The following is a 19248-nucleotide window of genomic DNA, read 5'->3' on the forward strand; positions in this document are numbered from 1 at the left end:
TGAAGAAGGTGGGCCATCCAGCCGAAAGATTGCATGCGTCCTTCGACAAGTGCTGGACCGACGCGAGGGCACATGCCGCCGGTAGGGACGACAAGCACGACGTGCGGTGGAAGGAGATGCTCGCCAACCAGGGCGTCCGGATAGCCTTGCTGAAGGAAACCTCCGCGGCGAAGAAGAGGAACACCGACCTAGCGTTCCTGATCGGCGGCAACGACGGCAATATGGACGATGAGACGACGGCTTGGTACGACGCCCATCGCCAAGACATCCTCTGGCCCCCATCGGCTGCTTCGTCCTCCCCTTTGATGTCTACTCCCGCCGTTGCGACACCGGCGGCCGCCGATGCCGCGCTAGTCGAGGCTCGGGAAGGGACTGCCGATGAGCGTGTTATACTCTAGTTTCTGTTTCGATCGCTAGAATTTGGCTGATCCGATCGCCGAATTTTGACGATGATCTTGTGTAGCGGGAAGACGATGTTTTGAAACTATCACTGCTGATGAGCGTTTGTTATGTTCGGATTTTCACCGGGGGCTTCAAACAGCCGGAGACGCTCTTAGGCAGCTAGCTAGCTTTTTTCTTCTGGCAAGGAGCAAAGCTGGCTGAATGGAGGGAGAGATCGCAGCATACAATCAAGCAGCCAAACCACGTCAGGGGGAAGTCGGGTTTGGCTTCCCCGATAAGGATTTATTGGGTTAACTCTTAGAGTATCTCCACTCGTCTCCCCGACGAGACCCCCGAATGACGTTTTTTCCATCCGGACGGCGTAATTCGGTCCAGTCGCGCCCCCGGTTTCTCGTTTTCGTCCGGATTTGGGCCTAAATTCATCCGGCGATCCCACGCCATTGCCGGTCCCCCGGGGAGCGCTCGGGGACTCCGGACGAAACGAAAGCGCGGGAAATACCGAGGAAACTTCCCGCGCGTCTGGTGGCCCCAACTTATCGGCGAGAGAAACCGATCGTCGTCATCATCGCATCGTCTTCCGCGCGCTATCAAAGCCTGCCGCCGGTCTGCATTCGCCGGCCACGCGGCGAGTTAATGTCGTCGTCTTCCGCGCACGCATCGTCTTTCGCGCGCAGTAAAGGCTCCCGCGCCAGCCGCGCCTATATACGCCGATCCGCTCGCCGCGAGGCGTACCCCGTGCTCCACTCTCCCTCCACTCTCCCTCTACTCTCCCGATGGCGTTCTACGACAACGACGGCGCAGCCAACAACGGCTTCCCCCGCCGGTCGCTCCACGCGTGGGTGGGGCACCTCCTCCACCAGGCGGGGTACCCCTGCCCGCCGGACACGAGGCCTCCAGGCGGCGGGTGGCGGCTCAGTGCTGGCGGCGTACCAATCCCGCCGCGGCCTCGGGGCCACGCCCTCGACGTCGCCATCGACGAGGCGCGGATGACCATGACGGACGAGGAGCGCGCCGAGCCGCGCCACCACCCCGACAACTACACGACGTGGAACTCGTACTTCCTCCAGCGGTGGGAGCGGGAGCTCGCCTCATACGACGGCCCGCCGCCTCCGCGCAACAACGCCGCGGGCCGCCGACGTTGGTGGAGCGCGCCGGATAGGACGCTGGCGAACGTCGTCGAGCACATCGAGGGCGGCAACTACCCAGTGCTCACGATGCCCCCTGCATCGAGGCCATCGGCGAGCCGCCGTCGGGGAAACGTCTGGCAGCCACGGCGCATGGCTGCCAGCTCGTCGTCTTCCGGATCGACGCCGAGGTCATCCTTGGTGCCGGTGAAGAAGGAGGCGACGTCTCCTTCGACGCCGGCACGCGTGAAGAAGGAGCCGGCGTCTCCGCCACCGACCAGAGGGCGCAGCAGCGGCGCCCTCGTCATCCGCGACCAACCCTCGCAGCCTGGGCGGAATAGGAAGGCGGCGAAGAAGGAGGACGCCGCGGCCGTCACCAACGCCGCCGCAAACAGGCTCGCCGAGGAGGAGGCGAAGCGGGCGGAGGACGCTGCCGTGGCGGAGGCGATCGCCAGGTCGCTCAATGACCTGGTGCCCGCCGACAACGCCCTCCCCGAGGACGCCGCCCTGGCGTGGTCGAGGCGCGACTGGGAGCGCGAGGAGGCGGAGCAGCAGCGGCGGCTGCTGGACCTGGCCGCCGCACGCCAACTCGCCGCCCGCGCCGCTCCAACCTTCGCCCGCGCCACTCCAACCGCCGACGATGACGTCGCGCGCTACCGCCGTCCTGCGACACCTCCATCCGGCGTCGCTGTCCCCTTCGTCGACCTCGAGTCCTCCGACGACGAATGGTACAAGCCGTCCCCGGGGTGGGGAGACGCCGGCCAGGGCAGCAACAGCCAGGCCGCGCAGCCGAAGGTCGAGGACGACGGCTCCGACGACGACGGCGGCGACTACACGGTGTTCTACCGCCATTTCGGCATGTAGAGCGCCGTGTTTTAAAATTAGCATTTGAATTCCCCTAGCCGAATTCGAAATATAGTCGAATTCGGCCTCTATGTATGAACTCCGCCCGTTATATAATAAATATCATTAAATTTAGTCTATATTCGCCCGTTTTTAGCCTTAGTTTGTCAAGTTTCCGTTTTTCAAATTCGCATCGTCGACTTCGCCTGGGCACGCGGCTGGGAAACTACTCCTCCCCACGCCAAATCTTCCTCCAATCCGGGCAAAAATTACGCCGGATTTGGGTGTGGGGAGCCAACGAGTGGGGATGCTCTTACCGATACGTATGTCCGTACGGACTACGTGACAAATCAATTTTTTTTGCGAAACACAGTACAATCAAAGACGCTCATACATACGCGCACACACTCACCCCTATGAACGCACACACGCACACCCTACCCCTATGAGCACCTCCAAGAGACTGCGTTGAAGAACTGATCCGGCAGGTCTTGAGATTGACGAAGTCACCACAGTGCGCCTCGCCGTCGACGGGAACGTCGCCTCCCACTGAAGAATATTCCGCCTTTATGAGACACCAAAGTGTCAAATCTGGGATTTGAACTCTGGTGGGCTGGGGGTGCCACTGCCCTCCTAACCATCCAACCACAGGTTGGTTCTCGACAAATCAAATTTTGACTAGTGGGGTTAGGTTTGCCCGATAAGTGGGATACAGTATCTCGACAGTGTATTATTTGTAAAATTTGTTAAAATTACGTATTATTTATCGAATTAAAGAAAAAAATATTAATAAAAAAATCGCCAGTTTGGTCGACCGCTCTCAGTTTTAGTAGAGTATTTCAAAAAATTCTCAAAAAAAAGTTACTCGTATAGTAATGCATTAAAAAAGGACGCATCTAGGTGGCAATGGGAGGCCGGTTAGTCCTAGCTAGCCCTCACCTTGATATGGAAAGTATATACTCTACGTGCAAATAGGAAATTTCGGTACAACCAGGAATCAAGAAAAAAGCCCACGCGGTGCAATTACTTTTCATGCGGGGAAAAATAAAAAGTCATAACTTTTGGACCGTTTGTCGGAAGTGTGATTCGTTTTCACCGTTGCTCCTTCCTCGACGAGATCTTCAAAACTAGATCTCATTTGTATATATTTTGGCAACTTTTTTTATGAAAAGCAACTCTAGTGTTGTGGCAAAACAACTTTGTACACATAGTTGCTTACACAATTTTTCTGAATATTTTGGAGTCAATTTAGTTTGATATTGCTCATTTAGCAACAAGAGTCAGCAACATCATAGTATTGAGAATCACAACTTTTACTACTAGTTTCTGAGGTAAACAACTTAGTATCAACGAAAAAACAACTCGGCAACAAACAGTATGCAACTTAGGTGCAGCGGTAGGCATTCACAACAATGGCTCGTAACTTTACAACAATGATGTTACCCAACTTAGTGCTACAAGTAGGCAACTTAGGAATGGCAATAGGCAAGTTCATGATGATGGTGCACAACTTTAAAAGATACCAATAAAATGAGGTTGCATTTTGTGTAGGCTATAGTTGTTGCACACATTTGAAGAGTTGTTGGTGATGTTTATGTTGCAACCATCTCATACTAGGTTGCAACAAGTGTTGGATATAGTTGGTGCACTATTTAAATAAGTTATAATTGATGGTGTCTTAGTTGTAACCATCTCCTACTAGGTTGCAACAATTTACTATCGAAAAACAATTTATCATCTTCAGCGTGCAAAATTTGCTTTGCACCTACAATTCAGTTGATAAATGGATGAATCCTCGGATAAAAACAACTTATTATCAGTGGTGTTTTAGTTGTATCCATGCCTCCACTGAGTTGCATTTGGTGCATTTTCTAGTTGCTGCCACTCTATCACTTTGGTATAGAGGTAGGCACCTTCACATATGGGGTATGCAATTTAGCACACAACTTAGAAATAGTCGGTATGTAACTTAGCACACATGTGAAGTAACAAATTAGTGTCCATAGACACGACTTAGCAAATGTGTGAGAGATAATATTTTTTTGGAAACTGACAAGCGAGAAAAACGACGGCGACGGTTTGATCTATTCCAAGCCGCCGCCACCGCCTCCGCGTTGTCGTCTCTTGAGATATCCTCGCCAACGAACATGGACAAGCCCATACCCGGCTTCCTGCAAACATGCAAAGCACAGTAGCTAGTCAAGAGCAACACAGCTAGGAACACAGCTAGAGATGTCCCTCTTAACCACCACGGCAAAGAACATGGCACCATCAGAATTTGGAAGAGAAAGCAAAGCGAAGATATGTGGTGGTACAATCCTCGGCGAGCTCATACCGAGCGTGCCAACGGAGCACTTCATTGCGGGCCACCTCTGTACTAAGGGCACATGAGACAAGCAACAAAGGCTGCCTCTTCCAAGCGACGACTTTGAGGCAGTGTTTTGAGACTTTGACAACAACTCCAAGGATAACTTACTTGAAAAAATCAGCATGCAACTTATTTACTTCCAGTAGACAACTTAATCACAATATTGAACTAACTTTTATAGAACTGGAAAATAATGGAAAACTTCTGCATAATGCATTGCATAAAAATCTCAAAAAAGGCTTACTGGAAAAAAGTCGTATGCAACTTATTTAGTAGACACATTTTGCTTCTAGTATACAACTTAATCACAGTGATGAACCAACTTATTTTAATAGTAAACATAATGGCCAACTTATGCATAATTTGTGGCATAAAAATCTAAGAAAGGGAAAACTTACTGAAAAAAAATCAGTATGCAACTTAATGGCTTCTAGCAGACACCTTAGGTACTTTTAGTACACAACTTAATGACAATGATGAACCAACTTATTTTAAAATAAAACTAATGGACAACTTATGCATAATACGTGGCATACAAATCTCAAAAAGGGGAAAATTCAGTATGCAACTTAATTAATCCTAGCAGACACCTTAGGTACTTCTAGTAGATAACTTAATCATAATGATTAACCAACTTATTTTAAACTGAAAGTAATGGACAACTTATAAATAACACATGTCATAAAAATCTCAAAAAGAGCATACTTACTTGAAAAAAATCAGTATGCAACTTAATTGCTTCTAGAAGACACCTGAGGTACTTCTAGTAGACAACTTAATCACAATGATGAACCAACTTAGGCCAACTTATGCATAATTCATGTCACAAAAATCTCAAAAGGAGCAGACTTACTTTTTAAAAATCAGTACGCAACTTATTTATTTCTAGTAGATACCTTAGGTACTTCTAGTAGACAACTTAATCACATTGATAAACCAACTTATTTCTGGTATAATGAAGCGTGCTAGCTACTATGAAGGGTACTAATATGGCCAGGATTCCTATCATTTATGTTGTGTGTGCTAATTCAATCGCCATCATCATCATCCGATCAGGCGCCTGGTCACCTTCCTATCTAGCTAACACGACTGAGGTTCATATCATTCGCCAGTAGCAGAGTACTCACCCCTCGCCGTAGTTGTACATGTCATGGGACATCTTGGAGAAGAGCTCGGGCTGCGGGCTCTGCTTCAGTTCCTGCGCTGCAGCAGCCTCGCACTCCACGTATGCAGCTGCTCCCTCTTGGCCGCACGCAGCAGAGGTGGACGCGAAGTTGCAGAACCTATCCTCCCATGCCAGGATCCTGGGTGAAAACGTTTTTCAAGGGACCAAAAAAACACAAGACAGTAATAAGTCTCAGACGCAGCTAGCAAAAACTTGTTTATTCGGAGAAGTTTTTTTGTGTGTACCAGTTCCTCCTCTTTCCTTTGCTTTGTCATAGGACACACCTAGGAGATCCCATCTGTTCAAACAGGTCAGGTTAATCAACAAAGAAACTGTAGCATTAGCACATGTATGGCTGTGGTTTAAATAAAGCTTATTACGGGTGCATGATGGAGAGAATGAACTAATGGAAGTAAGAACGAAACAGAGGGCGACTAGTCACACTCGGTATTCTCTAATAATTTTATTTCAGTTCAGTTTCAAATGCAATGGAAGTGGAACTACTTTGCTATGAAAATTGACATTGTCTGATATTACTGCATCATTGTGTTGTTTAACAATGCTGCCAACTGAAAACAATAAAGCAGGCATGGGCAGCAACGACTTTGTTTCAATTAATCACTAACATGTGGACGAGGTGATCCAGACTTATCCCCATTTCTCTCCGGTTGAAACAAAACTAAGGCATGGGCGGCACTTATGTATGTAGCTAACAGAGATGGAAAGGAAACTGAATTTGTTGGAAAATAATGATTGATTGTTGCTCACATACACAAGTCGCCAGCATCGTCGGGCAGGTCCCCAACAAGTTAGTACTAGGGCTGCTAGTTTGGACCGCTCCAGCACCCGACCTCCAGATCTGTGGGATTACTTCCACGATGAGGTAGTGCTCCAACTCATGGGGTGGGGATGAGCAGCACCGGGCCGATGCGGCCGCGGGAAACAGGAGGCAAGAGACGGAAGCGGCTGATGCGGCAAGGGATTTGGGGTAGCTTGCTGACGCTTGAATTCGGAGCGCGGCGCTTGATTTCGGGGCTTCGCCGGCAGAGACTAGAACACTGGCGGCGGCGCGGCTCCTCTGAGGCGGCGGCGAGGGCCACGACTGGCGCAGGCGAGCGGCTGAGAGAAAGGGGATCGATGGGAGAGATGCGCATGCGGGAGCAAGCAAGTGACGACAGGGAGCGTTTTGTGGGACCCTCATGTGGAAGGTGTCGGAATGATCAGGCACATAGTCGATCGAACGGACACAAATCAAGGGCTCGTTTTGACAAACTGGCCACCGTGCATTTATTAGCACTTGGGTTAAAAAATAGGGGAAAAAACTGGTTCTTCTACACAGCAATCCATGTTCAGAGTCTATTTTTTGCCTTTAATGTTGGCGAAAATAGTAAGTATCTTATTCTCAACTTCTTGATCGCCGATCACGACATGGTTACAAGATCTGGAGGCTTTGGTCAAAGTTCAGCACACTCATCTGGAATTCTGGATTACTTGGGATACTAGTACAACAGGAACTGACATTGCACATCTAACCTTGCAGATATTGATTGGTCTTGGAATAAGATGCTAAATTTGAGGTTTTTACTTTTTCCACCATGTACATTCTGTGCAAAGAAAGTCACACGCAAGTACTCAACAACATCAGATCAAATGTTATGTATCAGGGTGAGTTCACATAAATAACTCATCTGGTTTAATTCTGTAGGGTTTACACAACAATCCACATCAAGAATCTACTTCTTACCACGCCACAACCAAAGTGCAGGATCTACACAACAATCCATCGTCAAGCATATACTTGTCGTCATGATTGTCAGCGATCACAAGGCTGTTACTACAAGATCTGGGGTCTTTGGTAAAAGTCCAGACCATTGATCGACTTGCTGATATACTTACACCTAGTACAACAAACACTAGCCTTGTACATATATATAACTCTGTAGACATTGATTTCTCTTGAAATGGTTCGTTTTTTGAGTTATTTACCATGAAATCCTCCTCAAAGATAAATCAAGTTGATGAAGATTCGATAACATGTATTCACCTTAAACATCACTGTGATATAAATTCTACGAAAGGACACTATAATGCGCAAGCATGCAACAACTTTAGATCAAATGTTATTGTATCATTTGTTCATGTATACATTTCTACAACAGGCATCAGAACATATAGGGAACCACTAACTTGATCTCACTGAAATGTTTTCAGAGGTTGTCTCACAATAGAAGTCTACAAGTGAGAACACAGTTGCTGACAAAAAAAAACAGAGAATGTTGTACAAGACCATTGCCTCAACTTCAAGCCTTCCCTTCCTCCCCGAAAACAATAACTTCAAGCCTTCCCTCTTCCTGTTAGTCCTGCTTCAACTTTCTTGATTTCAAATATTAGCATCCTCCACATCTTAAGGACAAACATTTCAGCCTCAACATCCAAAATTGACTGTAGGAGCTCCAGCATTTTCGATGCATGCACATGATCTTTGGTGCACGAGACTATATATTCCACCAAAGTTGATTCCTCCTCACCAAGAAATTCAACTATCTTTTTTGAGATCCAAGGCCTCATTCTATCATGCAACTCATGCTGCCACAAAAGAATGATGATATTAATTTTGAATAGAACCATGTCACATACACAAGACAGGGAAAGCTAAATCAAATAGTGCAAAGTAAGAAACATTCTCAAAACCATATGATCCAACTTCCAAGATATTTTATAAACATCCAGAATACATCTGCACGGGTAACTCTCAAAATAATTACAGATGGTAATCAGTATGAAAATAACAACAGGTTTTATCATTATACTCATGAAGATGTGTTATTCGGGTCAACGGTGGATCTCATATCTATTTGGAAGGAAAGAACTCAAATGTCCTCATATCCGCAACAGTTCAAGGAGCACTATAAACATAGTTAAAGTGTTCCATAAATACTTATATAAAGTTAACAGGAATAACATGCATGCACAAATAAATGACATGACAATTACTTAAACTAGGTAAGAAACAAAACATTTCCCAATTTTAAGTACTAAAAATACAAGGTCGAGAAACTATTCACCTTCTCATATATTGACCAATTAATATCATAGGAAAAAAGCTCTTCCTTCGTCCTCGGAATCATATCAATCAGTTGTTTTGCATCCACAATTTTCTTGTTCTCTGACTTGGGCTTATCTTGCCTATCTTTGTCTCGATCCTGCATCTTTTCTCTTCTCTCATCACTGATGCGAGCACCATCTTCCTCATTTCGACTTTTATCCCTTTGGCTCAACCTATCAGTGGATCTCCTGCTCCTATCCTTCTCACTTTCAAGCTTCTCTTCCTTCTGATTAGATACCAAGATGCGCTTGGCAAACTCAGCAGCTGCTACAATATTCTGTTGGCCAGCAGAAGAATCTGTCTCCACAGCTTGTAATTCCTCAGTGGAGTAATCGATAGGTACTAAAGGTCTTATCTTTTTATCCTTACTATCCTCATCATCCTCCTCAGCAAAAACTGATGGAACAGATGTTCGTTTTCCAGAGCCAATCAAACCAAAACCCAGCTTCTTTGCTGGAGCATTGCTATTTTGCTTGATATCTAGAATTTGACCTTGTATCGTACTTGCTTCATCGCCATTATTGTCCTTGTGAGTGTCATCATCTGTGCAGTGGATGTAAAAGAAAATGTTGGAATTAGAATGTAGCTCACGTGATAAACTTTGCAAGGAAAATATTCACACTCACCTGCATAACCACCATTAGCAAAGCCGGTAATGTTATCATCATCTGAATTAATCGGCTTGTTTTGCACATTACTTTCCTTTTCATCATCACCATCAACCTCCATAAGTGTAGCAGACTCTGCTGCGGCTGCCGCAGCCGCCGCAGCTGCTTCATCTGCCTGCTGTTGCAGCTCTATAGCACGCCTCCTTGCCTCAGCAATTTCCTCTTCCTCTTTTAATTTGTCTGCCAAGTCTTCCTGTTTTTCACGTTGCCTCCTCCTTTTCCTCTCTTCAAATGTGCTACTACCCTTGCGTCTTCTTTTCCTTGAATCCTCTTCGTCGCTATCCTCTTCCTGCTTCATGATCTCCCTTCTACGTTCACGTTCTTTTTCCTTCTCACGGTCCTTCTCATATTGCCTTTGATATTCCTTCTCTTTTTCCCTGGATTCCCACTCCTTAACATGATCTTTGTACAGCCTTTCCACTTCTTTATGCTTGTGCTCCTTGTCTCTATCTCTCCTGACTCTTTCTCGCTCACGCTCACGCTCATATCTTTGAAGATCTTTTTCTCGCTTGTTGTCCTTATCATGTTCTCTATCCTTCCTCCTATCAGGCGAGCCAGTTTCTGCTTTTTCAGTTTCATTAGATGCCCTTTTGTCCATGTCATCATTATTCTTGTCTTCAGAATCTGCAACAGCAATGAAGTAAATGTTATTCAAATGCAATTTCCGACACAAAAAAATATAGCAGTACTACATACCAGTGTTTGTCATGTCTACACCAGACTCTCCATTATTATGTTTGGATGAGATTTCAGCAAGTGGTTGAACCGGCGGCGGTGGTGGTGGCGGCGGCGGTGGTCGAGTCTTTAACCACTCTTCAATCATACTATTTATTTGTTCTGCAGCCTCCTTATCCGCCTCAGAATCTTCATTTGTAACAATCCCAAATTTCTTAGTATTTTCTTGGTCATCCTTATCTCCAACATCTTCTGTTTCATCTGTTTTATTAGAATCAAGCTTCAATGATTCATTTTCAGCAGCAGCAGAAGTTCCATCCACGCCTCCATCTTCCTTTTCTTTGGCATTCTCCTGTGCCTTCTTTTTTTCTTCAACATGTTTTTTCAGGTACTCTTTGGTGGCATCATTAATATTAACCTGGCATAAATATAGGACACATGGTAACATTATCATTACTTTGGTAGAACAAACGAGATATTAGAAATAAATATTTAACAGGAAACATATACAGTGACAAATCATCTCAATCTGAAAGAAAAATCATATGGATGGGCCTCCTAAAAACATGTGATTAGGATTTGCTGCATCATGCAGGATTTTCAAGGTAAATATGGTCTCTGTGAATCCTTACGCAAAAGAACTGAGGGGGCAATTCAAATGCTACATCAGCCGAATTTTCAAGGTAAATATGGTCTTTCTGTGCATCCTTACGCAAAAGAACTGAGGGGGCAATTCAAATGCTGGTTGCTACATGACGCAACACATGAACAAATTGGTAACAATCAAATGCAGTCATACTTAACAAGTTCTTCCTATGCATACAGCAACAGAAAATTTGATGAACTGAACAACGGTACACAGAAAAAGGTTAAGATAGCAACTTTTGTACCCTCGTTTTCTTGATCCAAAAGATGACACATGCTTCAATTAAAGATAGGTCTGGAACCCACATGCAAGTCAGCGACAAAGACAATAATTTCAATAATTTCCACTTGGTTAGTAGATGGATCAGGCTAATTACTAAGAAACAATTTATATACAGTTTTGTCAGTTTTTGCTAAAAAAGAGCTGCCAGAAACAACTGACATCATGGCCTATATATAATTGGTTGTATGTCCTATTTCTTTCAAAGGAACTTACATTCTAGTTCCCATATTTCACAATCATAAGAATGTAATGATACATACCACGAGTTCTTGTCCATCAATGCTCAATTTGTTGAGCAACCGAGTAGCACGAAGTATGCCTTCAGCAGATTCAAACTCACAAAAGCCAAACGCTACGGGTTTCCCGTTACTTGGATTTTGGGTCCGCTTCCAACTCTTGACAGGTCCACAAATCTGAAGATGGAAAAACATTTAGACACATAATACACAAGCCGTTGATTACACCAATGCAAGCATAAAGAGAAAATCTGAATGAAACATGCAGAAGTCAAACTCTTCCATGTATAATCTTGAAATAATAGGAAGATATAGATATACCCGAAGAAGTGAAAGAATGAAATCATTGTCCACTGTTGGGGCAATCTTGCCAACATAAACTGCAGTTGGTGGCTTGTCAAGAGGTGTAACAGCTGGAGCAGGCGGTCTGACAGGAGGGGCTACCATAGGAGGAGCACCACGGATCCCAGGCATAAGGGGTGGCCGTTGAATTGGCATAACACCAACTGGAGGCATGGGGCGTGGAGGAAAGACTGGACGCATCATAGTGTATGGTCCAGGATAGCGTTGCATACCTGAAGAGAGAAACAAACAAACATCTATGCTGCCACATTAGTAAAAGTTCGGAAAACGGTAGACACGGTGCATAAATTAATCATTTGAAATACATGGAACTAATACAAACGGAAATATGAAAATACTTATGTTACCATAAGCCACGAAGAAAGAAGAGCGTTACTAAACAGATAAGGAGGTATCTTGCATGTTCAGAATAATAACTGGAGTTCACATGGACAAAAGGTAATATTGTGTTGGAATGAAAGAAGAATTAGGTAAAGCTGGCCTTACCTCTTAGCGCCCAATGGACAGAGTTCAATGTACTTGTATTGGTTATTTGCAAAACTTGGGATAGCTCACACCATTGCATTGCACTACTCAGATATAAAAGCTTAAGCAGATGTGTCACTCTCTTTAAACTTTCTTATTAACAGTAACTATACATCAAACCAAATTAAGGAGGATAAATACTTGACATGAAATTAAGCGGTAGGAAATCATGGTACCTTAGCCCATATTTTTGCAACAACCCATTGTTGAAGGATCTAAGTACATACAGAAACTGAGCCTAATTAAGCGGGCAGGCTAAAGCATTTAAATCAATTAACAACAATGCAAAAAAATAACCAGTTCAAATTCAGACGTTCAGCATACCACGCGCAGTGAGGGAGAAAACGATCGGTTAGAGCTGCAGAACCAAACATGAGCCAGCAACCTCTCGCCGTAGGGAGTAACGGCTGCTCACGACGACCACCGCTGTAGCATAGAAATACCCGGTCATCGTTATCAAGCGAGCGAGCGGATCCCAGTTGCTCTAACACTAAATCACTAGCATCAGAGGCATCCGAACCCTGATCCCCGCATCATCATACCCGCGTCGAGACATAGCTACTCGATTTCCCTACCAGATTTTCCTATAGCGCAAGCTCATGGAACGTCTGGAAACCTCCCAGATGCAAATCGGGGGAATTGTATATTCGGTGTCTTATTAAATCCCAAAAGGCCTAGAGAGATGGATGGAGAAAGGGTTTACCCACCGGGAGGAACGGGGGCGCCGGGCTGCTGCATGTAGGGCCCCGGCTGGGGAGCGTACATGGTGGGCGGGCGCATCACGTGGTGCACGCCTGGCGGCTGCATCGGGTAGCCCGGGTTGCGCACGGCGCCGTACTGCTGCATCTGCGGCGGGGGAGGTCCGGGCATCGGGCGGAAGGACGGGGTGAAGGACACCGGCGCAGGGGGCATCGGCGGCATGATGAGCGGAGGGCCCGGGAGGGGGTTAGGGTTAGGGCTTGGCATGGTGGGGTTGGGGGTCAAGGGGTTAGGGGTTGTGGGGTTGGGCGGGGTGGATGTGGCGGTGGCGGTGGCGGTGGCCGGAGGCGGAGTTGCTGTGCTGGGAGGAGTTGACGGCGGCGGGTCTAGGTTGTCCGGGGGCGGCGCCACGGCCGCCATGGTTGGGGAGAGGAGGAGCAGAGGAGGCGATGGGGGTTGATGCACGGCGAGGAGGCTGATTCCGTGTGGTTGACGCAGGAACAGTTGGGAAGCAAAGGCCCGTGAACTGGGCCGGCCGGTACCAAGATGCAAACCTGCCCAACGGGACGGCCCAGCACGGCACTAGCCCGGCCCCGTGCTCACGTGCCTAGCACACATGCGGCCCGTGAACTGGTGGCCCGTGCTGTCCGGCCCACGTGCCCCGTGAAGCTAGCCGGCTCCTTTTGCACACGGCGGGCCGAAAATGGCCCGTTTTGCTCGTTTCTTCTAATCTATATCTATACCTCTATATCTTTATCTTTATCTTTACCTACTAATAAAGGAAGGAAGGTTTCTCCCCAAAATTTTCGTCCGTTTTAATTGTACGCTTGGTTTTCAGTTGAATTTACGAGCGCTGCCACCGCCTAGAGGTACCCGTTCGCTCTTATTTTTCCTCCACCCGAAAAAATCCTATCCCCGAGCAGAACTGCTCTGCGCAAGACGGAAGGTACCAGCGACCAGCGGATGGCCTCGACCGGAGGAAGCATGTGCAAAGGGAGAGAGAACCCGACGGCGAGCGTCCTCCCTCCGGCATAGGGCGCGGCGCCCATCCGGGGGCAGCTCTCCTGCTGTCCTGCACGAGGCGGAGCAGAGACATCGCAGCTGGAGGGCATGGCGGCGCGACGGCCCTCCGGGGAGCAGCTCTCCCGCACGAGGAAGGCAGAGGATTGATTCCGCAGCTGGAAGGCTGCCTCCTGTGGGAGCACGACCGCGAAACACTTCCCGACGGCGGGCGGCGGGTCGGGCTGCCTGGGAGGCTCGGGCCTGCAGGTGGTGTACGGGGAATTGATCTGGAGGCTCGGTTCCTTCCCCTCCCCCTTTTCAATTTCAACATCAACATGTTGGCTACGATGGAGGATTCCGGGTACCCTGCGGGTGGCAGGCGGGAGCTTGGGGCGGTCTATGTGGTGGAGGAGGACGGGGCGCACACGCCTGCACCCCTGCTTCCCCGTGCTCTCTTCTGGCGGCGCACCCGCGACTCCGGTTACTTCGTGAAATTCGTCGCTACCCTGACTCGTCTCGCTACTTCCTGAAATTCGTGGCTGCCCTGACCTGTCCGGCTACCTAGCGCAACACTTTGGTGCGTAGGTGCACTGGGAAATTGCAGGGCGCGGTGGCCTGGGCCAGAACCTACGGCAGCGGCGGCCGCCTACTCAGCCATCCATGCGAACACGTCCCCGAAGCTCACTCCTTGTGTGTGGTGTCTCACACAGCCAAACCTCACACGGATGCGCAGTTCGGCTCGGTGGCTGTTCAGGAAAAGCCCTACTGAAATCACGCCCCACCAATGTTCAGCTATCTAAATGACAATGTCAGCTATTCACGTGAGACACTGCATAATATTTTGCCAAGAAAAAAACTAAATTTGTGCACCTGACCCAATTGACCAAGCTGAAGAGTTACCGGGAAATGTGTTGATTGAAAAGATTGCACAACAAGCATGAGGATTTGGTGAGGAATGAATGAAATTGAAGGAATGGGAACAAAAGGAAAGATGTTTATCCTGATATGGAACCTCCAATTTCAATCCAAATTTGCACGGTAGACCTAGGGGCCACGGTGGAAGGTGCAATGGCGTGACTGATGCTTATATTCAGATGAAAGCTGTACCACCAACTGGATGATGATCTGCACCTTCATACCGCAAGGCTGCCATATACCTGAAACGATTAGTACTTATAAACTAATCCTATGTGCTTATAATACGTAAGGATGCAATTATTAACTAACCATTACTGATTTGAAGATTTATGCTTCCTAGGAGATTGGATCTTTATTATTCTATATAAAAAGATAATAAAAGTATGATTGAAACTGATAGTAGTACATATGAAAACATGTTTGAATTATTAATGATTTCATTTTCTATAATTTATTTGTCATATATTATTATGATGATGATTATTATTATTATTGCTTGTGTGGACATTTCTGTTATATCAATTTGGTAGTAGCAACAATATAACAAAATATAAACCTGTGAAATACATAGGATGAGATTTAGAGAGCTCATCAAAATGTCGATGCAAACTAAAGCGGCACATTTTTTAGGGAGCTCTCCAAGTGAATATATTTTGACTTGATGGAGAGTGGGCTAACTGAAACTACGGTTAATAGGGGTGATAGATTTCGAGATTGATTATCATATGCGGCAACTACAACCGGAGCGCCATGAAAAATAAAGTCAACCCGCTGCAACGCACGGGCAAATTTACTAGTCTATATCTATACCTAATAATAAAGGAGCTAACGTTTCCTTGGTTCGGTCCGTCATAATGCGCTTTCGTCCAACCCGCTTTACGCTTTCATCTGATGCGTCAAATCTAATGGAACCAAAGCTAGACAAAATCAGAGTCTGGGCTGTGTCCGCACGTGTTTGTTCTTCCTTATTGGATTGAAGCTTACAAAACCGGAACAATTTGGATGACGTACGCCACCCCTTCGTCTACTTATACAAGTGCCCCTGCTCCGTGCGCGTCGGGCGTCAGCGAGACCAGACAGCGCGCGTCTGTCCCGGGCTATCCGACCGCCCCTCCCTCCACCGTGTTATTTCTTTTCGTTCGTCTTCCGTGGTTCTTCTTGTCTCTCTCCGAAAATAATTTAGGTATACCACAATTTGGCTTTGGAAGTCACAAATCAATCCAATTTTCTAAGAAGGATACGATCGAGCCGAGTTCGTACCGGCGTATCTGCTAGCCTAGCCCAGTTTCATCCTTCGGACGTCGCGTCCTCTGGTCGCTGGGATAGCTGCACGCCATGGGACTGCTTAGCTAAGGCGGGTCTGCACCCCCTCCGGTCGCGGCGCCGGCCAGGCCTACCGATGGCTCATCAAAATCTCCTGGGCTGGAACGCGCCGTGCTTCGACCCCGCCAGCTGGCCTGCGTGCAATCCGGGAACAACCGATCTACCAACGAAGCACATGATTTGCATGGATCAGGATGCTTGATGTTTCGCAACTGCCCAATCAGCTGGTTCCCCGCTTCTGTCCAAAAAAACATCAACGGAAGAAGAAAACCGGCCGTCGTCAACCGACGTTTGATGGAAGTCGATCAGAAACAATCCGTATTGCATACCAAATATGACATCACCGCTTATGCGATCAAACGGATTTACGCCTTGGACTTGATCAGATACATCCTGGATTTACCAATCAGAGAGTACTACACACATGCTGGCTTTAACGATCACGTTGCTCCTTTTCCTCCTCTTTACCAAACGCCACAACATGATCGATCAGCGGCATACGGGACGTATCACCCACACTCAGCTAGCCTTGCTCACAATCTCTATATAAGTCTCGCGCAAGATCGATCAGCTCCGGCTGTGCAGCAAGTCTTCCCGGCGAAGAACCAGGTACGTCTAAGGCTCTAAGCCGTCATGGTCGTTGATGAAGACCAAAAACAAATGGTCAAACGTATTCCACATGAAGACCATGCCACCCATTGAGCATACCGACTTCTTCATGGTGCGCTGCGTCGCCACACTCAAAATCACGCCTATGAAAGTACGGACTACTTCCGGTTCCGGGTTGACATCAAGCTTTACGTCTGCTATCTCTGATCGATAGAGGAGTGGCATGCAGCTATCCGGTTCTCATCACGATGGAGGAGCAAATACATGTACACAATTTTGCTTGCTCATTTTTCCTCTAGAGTATTTCCAAAAAATTGGAAACCTGATAGATTTGCAATTTTATTTACTTTTAACCAAACGCAATGAAGGAGGTAGCGCCATGCATTATTCAGGAAAGTGTGGCACGGCGAACCCTCAGTGGTGGCAAGCGGGTCAGATAGTAATGAACCGGGAGGGAGGCGGTCGAGTGGTTAGAAGAGGGTGGGTGAGGTATTTTAATTCAGCATCCAATTGAGCGTTCATGTCATTGTTTTTAACCCGTTGCAACGCACGGGCATTTCTCCTAGTAATAATCTATATCTATACCTAATAATAAAGGGAGAAGCGTTTCCTTGGTTTGGTCCATCACTATGCGCTTTCGTCCAACCTAAACGACGTCTTCGTACGATTCGCGTTTACGTTCGGCCGGTGCTAGAAAACAAACGCGTATGAGAATCGCCTAGAAAGAGATCGTGTCGTATTCGAACAAGTCTGCATAGGTATTCCCCATGTTACGCGTGCAATGAGGAGAGTCGTCCAAACGGAATAACAGCAACCTCTTTTCTTCTCGTGGTTTTTGCTATAGCTGAAAAGAATAACTCTACTTCGATCGAATATAAACTATTGTATCGCGTGCGTTCTTTATATTGCGACCCTGGTACGTGTGAGACCGACCACGAGTCCACGACGAGACCGAGGAAACGAGATCGACAGATACGAGAAACCGATGAACCTCTAACGCATCGCGGGCGCACCTTGAAGCTCGGCTCGATCCGCTTCGCCACCTGCCGCCTGCCGGCCGCCTTTCCGTGGCGGCTCTTAAAGGCGTAGGAGGAGAGCCAGAGTGGAGCGCCCTCACGAAAGAGGCTGTCATGGCCAGGCCACTGAGTAGTACCGAGCCGTACGTGGTGTTCCTCCCGAACGTAGATCGGTAGCTGCCATCATCGATTCGCTCGCCTCTGGCATCGCAGATTATGGTCGGAGCGGGAGGAGGAAGTCGCAGCGCCAGAGCCCCCAACACATACAGCCTCGTCTACCGCGTGCTCTCCGGCGACCACGCACCCCATGCCGCTCCGACGCCAAGATCGACGTGTAACTCTTCGTGGTCGTCAACAAGAACCAGAAGCCGGGGTTCACCACACGGAACACAACTACAGCTTGTTGTAGCTATCGTAGATCATGGTCTGAAGGAGGAAATCGCGGTGCCACGGAGGTCGGCGCCGGAGCCGCCAAAGCATACAACAGCAACCTCGACCACTTTGTGCTCTCCGGCAACGACGGCACCCACGCCGCCCCGACGTCGACATCGATGTGTAACTCTTCGTGCTCCTCGATGAGAACAAGAAGCCTAGGTCCACCACCGAACGCAACTACGGCGTGTTGTACGGCATGACTTCGGCGTCCACAGAGCTCCTACGACACGTCGCTGACAGAAGGCTCCCGTGCTCGTTCCGTTCTTTCTGGTACTGAAGTGTCGATGCTTCAGAGCTAACTCCCTGCGTTTCTTCAGGTACTAGCGATACCGCGTGCTCTCGGCCGGCAATGATGGCTCCCTGCGCCGCCCAGACGCCGACATCCACGTGCAATTCTTCATGCTCCTCAACGAGAACCAGACGCCCGGGTCCACAGTGGAATTGCGGCTGGGTTTCTCCGGGTACTACTATAGCGATCAGCAGGATATCTGTCCTGGTTTGATTTTCTTATCCTTTTCTATTCAGTCGATAGATGGACATGTATTTCCCGCAAATACCCAAATAATACTTCGTATTAATGATGCGATCACTACCAGAGCTAAAACAAAATTATCTTTTCTATCTTGTGTTCTTGATGTACCAGGCGCAGCTGTAGAACAGAAGAACGAGTTCGGCAAGGTGACTTGGTGCTCGCACGTGGGATTGAGATGTTGGGCGAGATACCCATCGGCAACATGATGTCGGCACCACATTCGACACATAAATGATGGCTAGAAATTCAGGTTCTTCCGAACTTGCCCAACTCGACTTTGTACTAGCTGCAGGGTTCAGTACTGATGGCCG

General features: G+C 47.6%; 1 protein-coding gene across 1 annotated transcript; it reads right to left on the reverse strand.

The window, feature by feature from the left end:
• Nucleotides 1–8000: 8000 nt before the first annotated feature.
• Nucleotides 8001–13561, reverse strand: LOC124683304 (RNA-binding protein 25-like). The gene is made up of 7 exons (XM_047217854.1): nucleotides 13111–13561; nucleotides 11837–12090; nucleotides 11540–11692; nucleotides 10373–10769; nucleotides 9635–10300; nucleotides 8968–9551; nucleotides 8001–8488 (listed from the first exon to the last, which is right to left on the reverse strand). The coding sequence occupies exons 1-7, from the start codon at nucleotides 13520–13522 to the stop codon at nucleotides 8237–8239; spliced, it is 2718 nt and encodes a 905-aa protein (XP_047073810.1). The 5' UTR covers nucleotides 13523–13561; the 3' UTR covers nucleotides 8001–8236.
• Between the last annotated feature and the right edge of the window lie 5687 nt (nucleotides 13562–19248).

This window comes from Lolium rigidum, chromosome 1 (genome assembly GCF_022539505.1).
Source record: "Lolium rigidum isolate FL_2022 chromosome 1, APGP_CSIRO_Lrig_0.1, whole genome shotgun sequence".
NCBI lineage: Eukaryota > Viridiplantae > Streptophyta > Magnoliopsida > Poales > Poaceae > Lolium > Lolium rigidum.

What these genes read in the sequence shown, in the direction of transcription:
- LOC124683304 (XM_047217854.1), bottom strand. Translation starts at nt 13,522, where the DNA reads ATGGCGGCCGTGGCGCCGCCCCCGGACAACCTAGACCCGCCGCCGTCA. An exon ending in TTGATGGACAAGAACTCGTG is followed by an intron (nt 10,770 to 11,539) that starts GTATGTATCATT and finishes TATTTATGCCAG; the next exon opens with GTTAATATTAATGATGCCAC. An exon ending in TGCTAATGGTGGTTATGCAG is followed by an intron (nt 9,552 to 9,634) that starts GTGAGTGTGAAT and finishes TCCACTGCACAG; the next exon opens with ATGATGACACTCACAAGGAC.